Below are 17,201 nucleotides of genomic sequence, written 5' to 3'. Positions count from 1 at the left end.
ATCCACTACTAGACTTAAGCACCAGCAGCTGAAGCGCCTCGCGGTCCTATTATCAACCGTAGCCCCCGGCCGCAGCAGAACAGCAGAATATGCTACTACTCGACTGCCATTTTGCTCGTCGCCCTCGCGCCGACATTCGGTTGTTGATATGTTTCTTTTTGTTGTTGTTGTTTTTGTTGTTGGTTGTGGTTCAATTGGTTCCTTTTTTTCAATTGGCCATCGCAGGCGCAGGGTGGCAGGTGAAGGTTGCCTGTTTTTTTTTCACAACTCAAACACAACGCTCGAGCTTACCGTACGCTTGTAAGTGAACTACGGGAATAGGAGAAGAAGGAGGTGGAGGAGGAAGAGAAGGAGGAGAAGGAGGAGGAGGAGAAGGGGTGAAATTCCTCCATTTTCGCCACGTTAGCGCAACGTCAAGGAGGTATTTCCGCTCGCGGCACACGAATGGAATGTATGACGCGTGAGTTGTGAGCAGGTCGCGAGCAGGCCACACTCACTTTTGCAGCTCTTTCTCAATCAACTCGTTGGATATGGGACACAGAAAAGAAAAGAGAAAAAACAACAACGGCAGCAACAGAGCAACAACTTCTTTCTGGCTCTCTCTCTCTCTCCCGAGAAATGACGGTTTAAGTGGTTTAACCAAAAAGCAAAGCCTAACAGCAACAAGGGCTGACTCTCTGATTCGGGGGACTAGACGTCTAGCTAGCTGAGCTAGGCGAGCTGACGATAAAAAGGTTCCGTGCTGTGGCACCGAACACCCTTCCAGCATCAGTGCAGGCTCAGGCTACAACCCCCCTACCACCAAACATACTTATTTACCTACAGTAACTGTATTGTGCGCGCATTAACAAAAGCAGCGAACGGGGAGCGATCACGATGATCGATGACCCATCCTGGGTAGTGGAAGGAAGGGAAAGGGGGAGGGGGGAGGGGGTGCAATTAATGTAACAGGTTGTAACGCCGAAGGGGGCATTAGTTGGTTGGTCTGGATTGCCTCACATTGCTCAACGGAATTGGTCTATATGTATATGTATATAATATATGTATATATATAAGTTTGTGTTGTGTGTGTGTTTGTGTGTATATATGTATATCTATATATATATACTGTATAGAAGTATGAAGAAGCCCTTGTGATGCTACCTTGTTTAGCACAAGTAACACCCTATAGTAACACGTCGTTGGCCCGCGCCGCCGGTAATAAGATCGATTTTACGTTTGTACATTGGCCGGGCAACCGTTGATGGGGTGGATCAGCCAGCCAAACAGGCCAAGTAGCTAGCAAGGGGTGCCGCATCCTCGACTCACTGATAGATACAAGTATATTCAAGTAACGTTTGTACAGACCGACCGGTGACCGATTATGGGCGATGCTAGTGTGGGGCTAGCAGCACCGGGAGTAGCAGCAGCATCAGCAGCAGCAGCAGTAATAGCCGCCGTAAGCTCAGCTGCAGCTGATCGCCGTACCGGACGGACGTACCGGACGCGGTGCCGTACGATGGCCCGTTGCCATCGCCCGCACCGTCCTGCCCGTTGCGTTGGATCGGCGGAATGGCGAACGGTTTCCGGGTGACGATGTCGATCGAGGACAGGTGCTTCCCACCGTTCTGGCCACCACCACCGACCGTACCGGTGGCCGACCCACCCCCGGCCCCCCCATGCACCGCGTTCGGATGGTCGTACGGATTGCGACCGAGCGAGGTGCCCGATCCCGGTTTGTTGTACGCCTGACCACCGCCCGCGCCATTCACGTTCGGTGGATAATGGTGGTGGTGATGGTGCTGATGGTGCGTCGAACCGGGTCCCAGGTCGAGGCTCGAATCGTCCAGATCCTCGGCCGAGCCGTACTGGAGCTCCTCGTCATCCAGCGGGAAGTTTACCTTCGGTTTCGTGTTGTGCTTGGTGCCGGCGATCAGCTCCTTACCCGTGTCGTTCAGATGCAGCTTCGGCGAGTACACCTTCCGGTTTGGTCCGGGAATTTCTAAGGAACAGGCACAGAGGAGACAGTGGAAGGGACATGACAGACCGGCGGAAGGCACGAGCGTGTCACACCGTCTACAACCTACCGTACAACCGGATGCTGCTGTCGACCTCACCGAGCGAGTTCTTCGCGATGCACCGGTACGAACCGACGTCCTCCTTCTGGAACGAGCGCACCGTCATCGACATCTTCGTCTCGTACAGCGACTTGATGACGTCATGGACGTGGTACTTTGGTGACGATACTATCATCTCGCCTATCCGGTTGATCAGGATCAGTATGTTAACGTAGGAAGGATAATAGGATAGGTTCCCTTGTCCAGGGCTGTGTGTTCTATGTTACCTGTATCTTTCACCCAGTAGTTGATCGACTTGGGGGATGCCTCCACTTGACACTCGATCGTCACGTCCGTCGCCAGCGGTGCACCGACGAGCTGGTTGGGCACCTGGATCACCGGATGAACTAGTTTGCGAATAGAAGGAAAAGAAAGGTATCGGGTTAGTGTGTGTTGCTTTGCGAGCAGTGCGAGAAGCAGTACACTTCAAAAAGCATTGCCTTAAGGCTGTATTGATCTCACACTAGTTCATGATCACAGATATCAATACCGAGCGGTATACCAGAGACGTAGTTGTAGTTGTAGTTGTGTCGCTTTACTTACAGTGTATGCTGAGTGATATCCGCTTGGAAACGGAGGGCGGTACACCGTTCGAGGCAATGCACAGGTAGGAGCCCATCTCGCTGCGCGATATCTTCGTTAGCTTCAGCACCTCCCCTCGGTACGAGGTGACTGTTGATTGTGAGCCAAAGACCGGAGAAAAAAAAGAAGCGGGATAACGAACGAACGAACATTACTGTTAGTTGGTTCCACGTGGTTGATTGTTACCGAGCCAGAGCGAGAGAGACTGCTATTTATATTCAAAATGACCCTCAACCGGTGTTAAAGGAGATGGAGTGAAGGAGAGGAGTGAGTGAAAGAGAAGGGTGGCCGAATCCGAACTTCCTTACCAAGCTGCTTGGCTCCGGTTGCGTCTTTCAGTGCGATCTCGTTACCATCCTCGCGCCGCCAGGTCACCACCGGTCCCGGGTAGCCCTTAGCTCTGCAATGGAAATGATGGAAGACAACGATGGAAAGTACACATAACCTCAATTAGGATTCGATCGATTAAAACGCGCGCGCAAAATGACACAACGAAGACAGCGGGAAGGGAGAACAGTGCTAACTACACACACACACACAGCTACCAGCCAGTAGCTCATTTGCATTGCGGTGAAGTGTTGAACGCCACTCGGCGCCTGAGAATCATTATTTGGATATGGAGAATCGAGACCCATATCCTCTCTCTGTCGCCTCTCTCTCTTTCTCTGTTTCTATTTCCTTCCATTCGTTCCATTCTCTGTATCTATCTATCTATCTATCTATCGCTATCTATCGCTTGCAATGAAATGACCGCTCTGCATATTTTTTTGCCACCTTCCCTCTTGTTTCTCTTGGCAATTAAAAACATCCGCAGCGTTGAGCAATTCACTGAACCCCCCACGGAGGGGTGGGGCCGGCACCCCTAGCGGCACCCCAAACCAAGCCTGCATGGAATCCATCGGAAAAGAAGATGAAATCACGCAGGGAAATCCGGGACGGGCCGGGCATGTGCTGCTACTCCGTTTGAAATCTGGTCACGCAATCATTATTAGAATGAAGTAAAGCATGAAATTTGTGCGAAATCAAAATGGCCGTGAATGGACCCCTAGTATACACTATTCACGCGTTGTTGTCGTTGTTTATTTGCTTTATAGTCCTCATCCCTTCCCTGGGGCCCCTCCTTCCATATCCTTCAACGTTATGGAGATAGTGCCCAGTTGCCAAGCGCACAGCACCGCACCGCGTTCCCTGCGAAGTCATTCCAATCACGTTTGCACCGTACACCGACCGGCCGGCCGGCCGTCCATCATCGAATTAGTATTTTTTTTTCCCCCAAACAGAAACACTATTTGAGGGACATAACAAAAAAAAACAGAAAACAAATCCCCGTTTCACAGTCGCGCCCGTCCGGTGCGAATTATTGTGGTGGCTATTGTGTGGTTGTTATGCTTAGGATGTTCCAGTAACAGGTAAAAAAATCACTCCAGTTGATGGATTCCGGGGCAGTTCAATAGCCAAAAAAATGCATTTCTTATGGCTTCTGCCAGACACATACGTAGTGTGTCCCAGAATTGGTGTCATCATGTTTTGAATATGTTTTGTAGCGTCAACAGTGTAATTTCGAGAACCAAAGCTTACTATCCGTTTTGCATTACACTAGCTGAACGGCCCGGTTATGAAAGCTTATTATTTTTTTATATCTAATTTTGTAACTTATTATATCTAACTTTGTAACTTATATCTAACTTTATAACTAACTTGTTTTACAGCAAACAAGTAATATACGAAATACCAGATGTACCGATACGAACGAAAAGGACTTTTTCTATGAAAGTAAAACATTAATTTTCAACGGGATGGAAATCATCATTTTAGTTCCTCAAACAGACGGTAACCTATCTTTGAAGAATTTTGTAGCGTTATCGTTTATGAAGCATCATTTATGCACCCAATTCCTCGTAAAGCAACATGTTCCTGCTCAGCTAAATGCAGCTAAAAAATTTTCTTCAAAATGAAAGAATTTCTAGTACGCGAACTAATTGTGGGTATTTTTTGGCTCGTCCACAAATTTTAATATGTTTAATATTTAATATGGAGCGATAATTTTCCAGCAATTTGAAATATTTTTGGTGGGGTTTTATTTGAGTGCGAAATCGAAAACAAAAGGATTAAGGTCAACATTATGAAGCGGAATGCATAGAAGAATGTGATAGTAAGTAAGACCTTTGCTAATAAAAAATCTTCAATACAAAGGACATTTAAACATTTGGTTATACCAAAAACACGCACAAGAAACAATGAATACATTGTTTGACGCTAAACGCCAACGAAGTTCAAGCTAAGCAAACATCAGCTTTCGTCTGGCAAAAAAGGGATGGTGCTTTATTGATTTCAGATGCAGAGCAGACTCTCACTGCGTTGGCACAAAAATCAGGCGTCAGGATAATCCATACAAAAACCAACGCCTGGCTGCTGGTTCAACACTGTGAAAACATGTCGAATCCCGGAATTTGCTTGCGGATTTTTTTTTTGAAGGAATTGGAAACATTTTTTTGCCCGAAGTGCAGAGGGAAATCAGTTACAGGTTCCAGCGGCGGGGGGGGGGGGGGGGGGGGGTCACCTCACACTTACCTGCATGTGAGCTTCACGGAGCTTCCCTCCGGTACGATGACATCCGATGACGTGTCCTCGGCAATGAAATCCGGCGGAATCACAACATCCAGGTAACCGATCTGTGTGGCCACGTGTAGGGTTTGGGGTTGTCGGAGCACGGAGCAACCGAGACGCCAAAGAGCATGGAAAAAACGAGAGAGAGATAGAGAGAAAAAAGTGGAGAAATGAAGATATGAGCCTTAGTTAGTTTGCAATTATTCTCAGCAGCAGCTTCTATTTCAGCGTAAAATCATCGAGATTCGTGGTGAAGCAGACTCGATTAAATCCTCTCGGCCTTCCCTCTTCCTCGTTCTTCTCCTTCTCCTCCTCCTCCTCCTCCTCTTCCGTCCATCGGGGAGCAAGTCAGCAGTGTTCGACTGTCAAAGAATATATAGCATGCGTCATCGGATGAAGGGCTTACGGCAGACAGAGTAGGAGAGAGAGAGGGAGAGAGAGAGAGGGAGAGAGAGAGAGAGAGAGAGAGAGAGAGAGAGAGAGAGAGAGAGAGAGAGAGAGAGAGAGAGAGAGAGAGAGAGCCATAGCAGAGCGGACAACTGAACTGCGAACGAACGGACGAACGAACGAACGAAAGAAAGGAAGGAAAGAACAAAAAAACCAAACTTTTGTGTCCGTCCCGTGCATGGCACGTGATTTGCGACTCAGCGTTTTCCCAGCGAGGAAAATCGGCGAAAAGTTTGGTTGTTCTCGGTGGCGAGGGAAGGTAGCGATCTCGAGGTCCGGAGGAGTATCTCCGGATCTTCGCCTTCGCCGCGCACCTTCGGACCTTCCTTTCTCGAGAGCATCGAGGGATACGGATGATAGGGATGACGATTTGGCCTGCATCCCATCCCCTCCGCCGGGTATTTGGGCGCCGTATGTTTCGACCACCATCTAACCTCACCCGCTCCTCTCTCCCTCCCCCCGCTTCCTGCTACAAACCCAGCATACCAGTCACATTAAAAGTTATTCCAAAAAGATGTTGGCAAACTATGAATAATGTTGGACGAAATTGTTTGAGACACGAGTTGAGTGGGAGGGGGGGGGTTGCAGGGGTGCTGGGGGTGCACGGGGTGAACGAAATGAAAGAATGAAACTTTTGTAACATTCACATTCGCGACCGCGCCGCGTCGCTGCTACTGCTGCTGCTGCTGCTGCTGGTTTGCATCCTCTGCAACTGCTGCCCCTCCCCCCTTGTCTCCGCCCTATACCCTTACCTGGCTCTTCATCGGATCCGTGTTGAGCTGGCACATGTAGCCGCCCCGGTCTTCCTCCGTGACCGACTTGATGTGCAGGTTCCAGGTGTTCTGGTCGGCGTGCGACACCGTGACGCGCGGGTTGTGCGTGATGACGTGCTCGTGGATCGCCTGTATCGCCTTGGTGTCTGCCTTCAGCCAGCCGACCTGGTGAGAATCAGTCAGCGACAGAAAATGACAAAGTACAAAGTTACCATCATCGCAGGATAGGGATCATCTTGCACTCTCCACTCCGAAAGGGTCCTGGCCACTTGAGGACATCCCCGGAATCTTCCCTATTCCCCACACAATCGACAGTTCGGGCGACTCTGCGTCTAATTTAATCTTTTTTTTTTTTAATATAAACAGTCTATCGCAAAGTAAGCAGCACTTTTCCAATAGGAACATTTCTGGAGGCGCTACATTGATGTGGATATATGTGTTTGAAAGGCAATTCCTTACCTTATTTCCTGCCAAATATTTCAAGAAACTTTGGTCCGTTGGAAGCAAAATTATAGCGCCTAAAGTGACATGAGCATGTTTTTGTGGTCGGTACAAGCCTTTTAAATGGCCAAAATGTCAGCGTAACGTTTTCGTTTCATCGGTAAATGAAATTTTCCCTAATAGATAAAAGTCGCAACATGCCAGATTAGGTGAATACGGGAAACGATTTATTGATAAAATGCGATTTTTGGTTGAAAAACAAATCAGTCATGAGTTTCCGTAATCGTTTTTCCGAGTTTAAAACAAAACAAACAAACAAACAATTGTTCGATACTGATTTTTGTACCGACAAAACAAACATCACAAACAGAAAAAAAAACTTTAGACATAATAATTTTGCTTCAAATGTACCAAATCTCATGAAATTTGGACGAATTATCGTGGCAGGAAATACGGAAAAAGGACCTTGACCTTTCCAAACACATTTATACCCACATCAATGCAGCGCCCCCCAGAAATGTCCCTATTGGAAAAAGGGAAGTCGTATGTTTATCTACTTTAATACTGTGTCCAAAAACTAAAGGTGCCACGATACTCAAATTGCTTAAACCTAAACGGAATACCGAATGGTGTTATAGAATGCCATGACAAATTATACGTCAAAATATTCACCAGTGTTAAACGCAAAAGATACGCATCTACTTCTGTGAGCTACTAACGGTGAAGGTTTCGGTTTTCTTTTTCTCGCCATGTCGATTGTGTTTTTCGAGTAAAGCATTCGCAATTCTTCGCTTTTAAGTGAATGAAATTGATTTGGAAAAATCACAACAAAAACATATCAAAAGAAAATCTAATGTCAGCTTTGTTTTGGTTTTTTGGAACACACTTCAGCCCCATGGCACTGTGGCCCACAGTGTCCCAAATGTGTGTCACGCAGCAGCCCAACAAATTCCAGCGGTTTGGTTGGTGGTGAACGTGGTGTGCGGTTTTTTCCCGGCGAGCAGATCCGCCAGATCACCACGTACCGTACCGTACCGGTCCGCGTGCCATATCGTGCGGCAATCCGTGACAAGTACTTCCGTCATATAACGACTCTCCGTCGCTGTAGATACCCGGTCGTCGTCGACACTACACTTACCCGGTAGCCGCCCAGGTGGCGCACGTGGCATGTGAACGTCGCGTCCCGCCCGATGGCCACGGAAATGTTGACAATCGGCTCGGAAAAGTCCGGCTGGAACGTGAGCACGTCTGCAATTGATTTTGGTGGTGGGGTGGGGTGGTGGTGGTGTGGGGTGATGGTGGTTGAGAGGAGCAAGAAGAAAAGAGAAATGAAATGGTACACCTGTCCTGTGTGGAGTGGTAGTGGTTTGGGTGAAAAAAGGGGAATGTGTCAAATTTATCCTCCACTGTGTCGCCCACTGTGTGTGTGCGTGTGTGTGTGTGTGTGTGTTTGCCGGAGCAGAGCTGTAAAAGTGAGGAGCGAGGCGGTTGTAGACTGACCGCTAACCATCGTTAGCACCAGCCAGCCAGCCAGCCAGCCAGCCAGGAGTGATAGTGTGCTCATAACGTGGCGCGCACTCACCCTCTCTGGTTCACTACCCCTCCACTCCCCCTGATTGTCTGCACACAGCGCACAGGTAGAATGTGTCGAAAATCCAACATAACAACCGATTCTCGATAAGAAAACCTCGGCACTTCCTCTTCCGCGGTGGACAGCTGCCACGAGAATTGCGGGCTGGTGCGAACCGGCGGCTGTGTAAAAATGGATCACACACCAGCGAGAATGCACACACACACACACACACACACGCACACAGACACGCGGCCTATCGTCGCTATCGTGCAAATGACATTATATGGCGGACACGACTGGAGTACTTTCGGACCCATCATAAAGCCATCGATGCTGAAACCTGCGATGCGCCACCGTACGCACACCAGCTCCACAAGCCCACCACCACTACCACCCTCCCTTCACCCTCTCCTGCTGTTGGCCACCCGGTTTCGGATGCGATCCGATCCGATTGTTAGGCTCCGAGGCGTGCTGGGCGTGTGACGTAATTGACCAAATTAGACATTTCGAATACACGCACACGAATCCGAATCCGGCACACTGTACAAGGGGAGGTGATCCGGCAGAGGTGAGGGGATGAGTATCCCCCCTTTTGGCCAGGCACGTTCCAGCGGTTGCAGTTTGCAACTTGGACCATGTGGTGAAGATAATCGGTTTTGTTAGCCGCCCGGACCGATAGTCGGACCAGCGGACCGTGCTCAGTGGTATACGTGCCCCCCCCTCCCTTCCTCGGTGGTGGTGGTGGTGGTGGTGGTGGTGGTGGTGGTGGTGGTGGTGGTGGTGGTGATACTGACGATGGGTTTCGGGGATGCATTCTCTATGTCTCGTTGCAATGGCAAAAGGCGTGAATATGAATATCCATCCCGTGGTGGATACGTGCACGCTCGAGTTTCTCTCTCTCTCTCTCTGTCTCTCGGTCGTTTATTTAGTTTGTCGATAGTGCAGTGAGCCACTGCTAGCTACGAATGCCAGCCAGCCAGCTAGCCCGGAACGAGCGAAAATCGGACGCCGCGAACCATCCGCGAACGTCCGTGCGTGCAGTGCGTTTGATGTCACCCCTTTTATGAATAACTCGATCCGTCAATCGATAACCGTCGGGTGCCGTACGCCTAGCTGCTTACGCTTCACCACCAGACCACCGGTCACTTCCATCCGGGAAAAGGGCAACAACAACAAACCGGGCAAATTGGACAGGATGGTGGGTGTTTTTTTATTGGGTTTTTTTAGAGAGCGCCAAGTGTGACAAAAACGCGAAGATGTTAAGTTGAGTTTTAGGTTCGCTTGTTTTGCATTTAGAAGCTAGATATGTCGTTGGTTGGCGAAATGTTGCCGTAGTAGTACTAGAAGTGCTACAGTCGTAGTACTAGTTGTGCGTTTATTTCGTTTTCACTTTACGCAATGAATTTAGAAAGGAGTCTTTTGAGGATTTAGCGACATTCAAGCCGTTTGCGATTGATTGGCTGAGAAAAATGTCATCAAAAACCCCGAAGACAGAAAAAGCGTACATATAAATCTATCTTAGATGACTAGGCTAGCTACTACTGTGTCCAAAAAATAAGGTGACATTAGATTTATTTTGAAAAGCTCTTATTTTCTCTTCCAAATATTTTATTTTAATAAAAATATTTTTTTTTGACGTAGTATTATCACTAAATGCTTTCTGTACCATTGGTATAGTCGCAGCAGCAGAAAACATATTATTAATGCAAATTCTTTGCTAAAAAACCTTGCGACATGGCAGAAAACGAAGCATTCACTTTTAGTAGCTCACAAAATAATACGTATCTCAAACACTAGTGAATAGTTTGACGTGAAACTTGCCACGGTTGTCAATAACAGTGCTGACAAGCTATAAAAAATACAAAATTACAGATATCCCTTTTACGCGGGCAATTTGTCACCTTACTTTTTGGACACAGTAGTACATATAGCTATACTACATATAGCGAGCTAGATATATTACTAGTGTTAATGAATATCTGATAAAAGAAATGGCCGTCGTATATTTTTTTGTTGCTTGATCTAGTCGAAAGAGAGAGAAAGAGAGAGAGAAAGAGAGAGATAAATCGAGAGGAAGAGCAGGATAGATGATGGCCTTCCACTAGCAAGTAGAATGAATGTGGGATTCCTTGATTTCCAAACAAGTTAACTACTCACGGCCACGCGCGGTGTATGTAGCGGTGCTTAAACCCTCTTTAAAAAAAAAACAGCAAACAAACAAACCGCTTGTAGCTCAATTTGTAGCTCAATTCTGTTCCCGGGGTGTGCCAACAAACCCCACGCCACGGCGCTTGATAGAGTTAGTGGCGTACAAGAGGTACAAGAGAGGCTACAACCAGAGCCAGTCAACCAACGTTGTATGCACACAATGGCCAAGTCTTTCTCTCTCTCTCTCTTTCTCAAGTGCTTTAAAACTGTCTTCCCGGGGCGTCTTAAACGACTAAACGTCTTGATGAAAGCAAACCGGCAAACTGGCAAGATGACACACGGTACTCCCGGTGTGACCGGAAAAGTGGTGAGAGGGGGTGGGTCGGCTAAAGTATCCGGTGAATTGTAGCCAACCGTCACTGCATTATCCATTTAGTGCATTTAGTTCGTTCGTTCGGGGGATGGGGGTGGTTTTTCTTTTTCGCTCTCCTGCTTTCGGGTTTTTGGCAAGGCCTACCCGGGGTATGTTCTCCATTCGCTTCCAACAGCGAGTTGAGCTGAGATGAGCACCACCACCAGCATCCTTCACGCCCGCAGCTACCGTTTTGCCCCGGAGCAAACTTATGGGTGTTTCTGGCCTTGCCCTGTACCTTGCTTCCGGTTGCTGCTGAAGGGTTGCTGCTTTATCACTTCAACTTTCAAGTGTGAAAGTCACGCCTCGGTGGCCACCTTGCACCTTTGGCACCGAGCCCGCCGTGCAAGGCGGTGCAAGAATATGCATTTTTATGGTGGGGGGAGGGGGCGCATTTTCGCGAGGGTGATGGGGCAGTATTTTCCCAAGGTGAAGCCAGAAACGGCCAAAGAAAGATTGGGTTTCGATGTTCGCTTCTTTCCAAGCTTCTCCCTTCGGTTCCGGAGAACTCCGGATGTTCTGGCGGGACTTCCGGTTCTCCCCTTCCAGGTGATGCCCGACGGCTCGGTATGTCGGACGTTGGCGAGTGAGCTCCCGCGCAACATACGGTACATATACATATGGAAGCCCCCGGGTTTTTTCGCGCCGAGCAAGTCGTCCATCAACCCCATTCCGAAAGATGGACTTCATTTCATTAGTGTGAAGCAACCAGACGGCAGATCACAATTTGAGGGTGGGGGGTGGGGGGGTGGGGCGGGGGGGCGTTGTGCCAGAAGATTGATCCAAGTTCATCTGCTGCGTTGTCTGCGGGATGCGGTATGCCGTGGAAATCCTTCTCGTAAACTCACATCCCTCATCCCCCCCTAACACACCCCCACCCTCACCCCGGCCCTACAGACGAAAACTTGTCTGGCCATTGCCAGCACTCGACATCGACTCGGGCAAGATAGTCCGGGCAAGGTTTGCCCTATCATAACCTAGCCCTACACGACGATTAAAGGACTAATACACACCCCTTGCCTTGCCTTGCCTCTCCTCGTCTCTCTTCCTCTTCGGACGGCGGAATTGTTGTCGGACAAAACTCGTCGGACCAATTTTCACCACTGAACCCCTTGATCGCACACAACTGCTGCTGCCTGGGGGGGGTGATTTGTGTTCTGGTACCAGCTTGGCACCCCCCCTCCCCCACCCCCTCCCCCACCCCCTCCCCCTCTTGCAGGCCTAAGCATGTGAGCTTATCAGGATTTGCGCACAAACTTGCCGCAAACCACCCGGGCCCGGGGAAGAGGGGGACCCGGGTTAAGACAGACCCGATTCCTCGAGATCCTCGAGACACGTAGCGGCTGTCGTAGCCCCCTTCCCCCTTACGGTACCGGTGCGATTGACGAGGGTTTGACCTGTAACAGGTTAACATCAAAGATCCACACAGAGTCGAGACGCAACGCCTTCACACACAGACACACACGCACACACACAGACACACGCACATACACTTGAACTGTCACCAGCCACTAATACTTTGGGCCTACAGCCCTATCGCTACATCTACTGCTGCTCGGCTACTGTTACTACTTGAGGAATGCGAGGCGGTCTGCGAGATTTCGAGGGATATTGAGGTTCCTGGGCAACTGGCAAACCAATAAACCTGCCCACTTGCCTATGACGGATACGAGCACTCGCACACACACACACACACACACACACACACACACACACAAACACACACACACACACACACACACACACACACACACACAGCGCTGGTCGAGCCGATGGTGCCGAGTTTCCGTCACTCCCTTTTATTTTCGATTCGTTGTTCGATTCGAACAACGACTCTGACGACTTGCCACTGACTTGTCGTGTGTGTGTGTAAATCAGTGTGAACCATCCGAATATTCTCTCGTCTACCCGGTACGGGGATGGGTACGGGGGTAAAGCGAGTGTATTGCCAATCACAGTACCAACTACCCCGGTCTCTCCGCATCGAGAAGTGACAAAAGAAATGTGTCTCCGGTAGCCAACGGCAAGATGTGGAAGCATGCAACTGAACGCCGCCTGACTGACGGCTTATGTGAGTGTGTGTGTGTGCGTGTGTGTGTGCATGTGTGTGTGTACGCGTATGATTTGATGGGAAACGAGTTGCGAGCTGTAGAAGAAGGAAGAAGGAGTTGGAGAGGCCGATCTTTCGACTTTCGTTTTCCGAGACCCCGAGGTTGATTCTCACTCTCTCTCTCTCTCTCTCTCTCTCTCTCTCTCTCTCTCTCTCTCTCTCTCTCTCTCTCTCTCTCTGCTTCAGCACTGCGTCTTCTTCTTTTGTCGAGTTGATAGTGGCAGTACGGGTTGCTGCTGCTGCTGCTGCTCCCCAGATGTGTATATGTGTGTTAATGTGTGCGTGTGTGTGTGTATGAAAATCCGAACCCGGTGCCCCGGAGGGAGGAAACGGAGTCGTGATTTGTGATGGTGATGGTTAGAAATGACGCGTGTCTTATGGTTTTTTGTGGCTGTTGTTGTTGTTGTTCTGGGACTAGGACTCCTTGGAGTGGTAGTGCGTGAAAGGAGGTTTCGCACCCTTCCACCCCCCCTCCCCCTCAGGCGTATAGTCTTCGTACAGCGAGCGTTGTGTCACATTATTTGGCACCCATACTACTGCTGCTGCACTCAAAGTGCAGTGACGTGCTACACATTGACAATTATTTATCAAATCTTCCCAAAACCAGCTATGTTCGACAACCCCCTTCTCTCCCTTCTCCACCCTCTCCCTTTTTACCTTCCCACCATTCTATTATAAGAGAACCATCAATCTGTACTGCATTGCATTACCACCCTCTCCCTTCCAGAGAAGCCAAAAGAACAAATGACGTTGACGCCTGACGCTAGCGCACCCGGACGTATCATGGCACCAAGTTCGTCGCAACCCCCGCACCAGCATATTATGATGATGATGATGATGACGCTATGACACGCAGCCCGAGCGCCAAAGCGTTCAAACTAATAGTCCAACCGACCGCAAAACTCTCTCTCTCTCTCTCTCTCTCTCTCTCTCTCTCTCTCCCTCTCTCTCGCGCGCACCGTCCGTCCTGGCGATGCAGTCGACGATATCATCATTCATGTTTTATTCACTCACTCTGCATCGCTGAGCTGATGAGGGCCATCTGTCATGGAATTGTTCACCGCGTTCACCCCCTCCCAGCAGCAGCATCCCTGCTACCCCTACCCCCTACCCCCTTCCCCCTCTCTCTCTCTCCGGGGGTGGTCTAACAAGATTTTCAACAATCTGCAATTTATTTCGCAAAAGATCGCATCTTCTGCGTGCGAGCGACACACACACCCACACATACACAAACCGCCAGTCTGGTCGGATCGGAACTTGGTAAACAGGAAGGAAGGAAGGAATGAGGTCGAAGAAGGCTGTCGAGGCAAGGCAAGGTCTCTCTCTCTCTCTCTCTTTCCTGCAGCGCGATTATCTTGCATCTGCCACGATTCTGACAGTGCTCAGTTCTGGCAGCTCCACTGACTGGGAGTCTGACTGTTGATTGTTGTTGTTGTTGTTGCTCTGCCCTGCTCTGGAAAGCAGCCGGATCAGCATGCCGGACGGGGTCGCCCCCGAAAAAAAACCAACCGACGACATGCCACTGCCTGACTGACTGTTCCTGGACCTCCTCGACTCAGTGACACACGAGAGTTACTGGTGGGGTCACCGCCTCCCCTGGATGGAGTCCTACTCCAAGCGCTTCCGTGGAAAACGTCATCCGCACCGAGCCGCTCCTTGCGTTTTGCGATCTTTTGCCCTCCTTTCGGTTCGGTCTCATTCTGCCGGCCAGCCAACCTCCCTTAACTCTTCTGTTGGTTTGACAGATCTCGGATCTTTTCCTTCTTGTCATTGTTGTTGCTGTTGTTTTCTTTTTTTTTTTTTTTTGGTTTGTTGGTTTGTACTTTTGCCTTTCATCGCAACACTTTAAATTGCTTTTGTTCTGCTTCTTCTTCTTCTTTCCTTGGTTCTTGCCCGTGTTTGCTGCTGCGTTTCTTTGCAAATTCCGGTTGTTCCTCCCCAAAAATCCGGGCTGGCTGGCTGGCTGGTCCTGGAGGGGGCCCCCTTCAAAGAAGAAGGATTGGAGTACCACTAAAAGAAAGGTTATGAGGCTATTGATTTTCCGCCTCGTCTCGCGGCCCCGTTCGAGGCCTGTGACAACTGTCGCTCGCACTCCACTGTTCACGTCGTCGTCGTCGTCGACGTCGTCATCGGTTGACGGGCCGCTTTTTGGGGCCGCTTTTGTTGCGCTGTTTCGCGGCTCGCGGCCGCGCTGTCAGCAAATCGGGTTTGTTATGAACCTGTCCTACCCTGAGTGACATAATGTGATGCTCGTTGTGGATCTGCATCTGAACTTGTCGCAGAGTAATCCGGGATTGGGCCGGGATTTTTGTAGTACGGGTAGTACGGAGAGTCCTTTCTGTCCGTACTGTCACGCCATCGATGTAACGAAGTTCCACGGACCAGCAGCAGCAGTAGCAGGGGCAGCAGTAGCAGGAGCAGCAGCAGCAGAAGTGCTTCGATTCCGAAAAATATTGAATGCCGTCCTGCGGCCACTTGCAGTGTCAGTGTCTCTCTCTCTCTCTCTCTCTCTCTCTCTCTCTCTCTCTCTCTCTCTCTCTCTCTCTCTATCTATCTATCTCTCTCTCTATCGCCCACAATCGAAGCCATGATTTGCTGACTTTCCTCTATTATACCACCACAGGCCTGACCTCACATCCATGCACGTTCCAGCATGCGCCCGGTGCGTAACATGCTGCACATCCCTTTTACTGCAACTGCACCACTCTGTATGTGAGTGTGTATGCGTAGCACCCCTTTTTTAGGGTTACACATAGGGCAGAGGGCAACAGAGGAGGGTTGTTCTCTGGCCCCCCCATTCCGGGATGCCGGAAACGCTCTCTGGACAGGGGAAGAGGGTGGGGGTTGGGGGCTGGTTTGCTGACTCAGCAATGGTATGGTGGTGTACGCGGGGCCCATATGGTGCAATTGATGCTGTGTCGGTTCGAAGCCGAAAGAGATGAGTCAGGATCAGGTCACCCGAAACACACACACACATATAGACACAGGCACACACACAGGCACAGAGACACACAACCATCGAGCCGGCGTCGAGGCCGTCGGGCAGTAATTGCGATATCGATTCTCAATCGTGTGGAAGAAGCGGCCACCGGTTTGTGGCTTGCCGCACCACAAACCTACCAGCCAGCCAGCCAGCCCATTGTCCATTGCAACATGGCGATTGTGGTCGTTTGACCAGCCGGCCAACGACGACGACGACGACGACCGCAAACCTCACACATTCGGTTCGCTCGCTGTCTCGGTTGATTATTGTTTCTTCCTTTTGCACGTTGCAGCTTGCTTCGGCCTTCCGGACCTGGGAGTCCTGGACCTGAGTGAGTGCAGTCTGCCGTGCCGACAGTAGTGCACTGCACGGCACTGTTTACATTGTTGATCGGCACCCCCCCATTGCCATCTCATCCCTTCTTCTGTAGCTCTCTCTCTCACTGTCTCTCGTTCGTTGGCTTTTAATTGCGAGCAACACATGCCGGTTGCGTTTGGAGTTCCATTGATGGCAGGGGACCTTCGACACGGGCGACCATCCTTGAACGGATGCCAATGAATTGCCCTGCACCTGCGTGTCGCCCAGCGCTTGTGCGTGTGTGTGTTTGGGGGGAAAGGTCAGCGTGGCAAGAATTCGAAGAATGGACTACTCCGGTGTGCCTTTGGCGCCTCTCGTCTGTGAGAAAGAGGAGTAGTTGTTTGGTGTTCTACTACGCAGCATACGGATAGAGCTACTACAGCCGCATACCTTCTATTCCGCTCTATTTGAAGCGCTCCGGTACGACCCAAACTGTACCAATAAATGTAGAGATTCGCCTGTCACTATACATCTATGCATTAGGTTAGTATTGTTACAAGGAATATCACTAAAAGCGCATTCATTACTGCAGGTACCTATATGAACTCACAGTTAAAACGGACTGAACTGAAAGTCTGCGCTCATTGACCCTAGATGGGGATTAAATTGATTCAATTTGTGTTCCTTATCCATACGTAAAGTATGCAAAAAACAGGATAATGGATAACATGG

General features: G+C 49.7%; 1 protein-coding gene across 1 annotated transcript in view; it reads right to left on the bottom strand.

The window, feature by feature from the left end:
* Positions 1 to 481: 481 nt before the first annotated feature.
* LOC125952406 (lachesin) overlaps positions 482 to 17,201 on the bottom strand; it is a 43,015-nt gene continuing 26,295 nt past the window's right edge. Inside the window, exons 2-9 of the mRNA XM_049681865.1 lie at positions 8,085 to 8,194; positions 6,485 to 6,670; positions 5,250 to 5,350; positions 2,987 to 3,078; positions 2,640 to 2,768; positions 2,324 to 2,443; positions 2,067 to 2,237; positions 482 to 1,981 (exon numbers count right to left, since the gene is read on the bottom strand). Coding sequence (XP_049537822.1) covers positions 1,374 to 1,981; positions 2,067 to 2,237; positions 2,324 to 2,443; positions 2,640 to 2,768; positions 2,987 to 3,078; positions 5,250 to 5,350; positions 6,485 to 6,670; positions 8,085 to 8,194 — 1,517 coding nt within the window. The 3' untranslated portion in view covers positions 482 to 1,373. The remainder of the gene's footprint in view (positions 1,982 to 2,066; positions 2,238 to 2,323; positions 2,444 to 2,639; positions 2,769 to 2,986; positions 3,079 to 5,249; positions 5,351 to 6,484; positions 6,671 to 8,084; positions 8,195 to 17,201) is intronic.

This window comes from Anopheles darlingi, chromosome X (assembly GCF_943734745.1).
Source record: "Anopheles darlingi chromosome X, idAnoDarlMG_H_01, whole genome shotgun sequence".
In the NCBI taxonomy this organism is placed as follows: Eukaryota; Metazoa; Arthropoda; class Insecta; order Diptera; family Culicidae; genus Anopheles; species Anopheles darlingi.
This window is presented reverse-complemented; position numbering and strand designations above follow the sequence as displayed.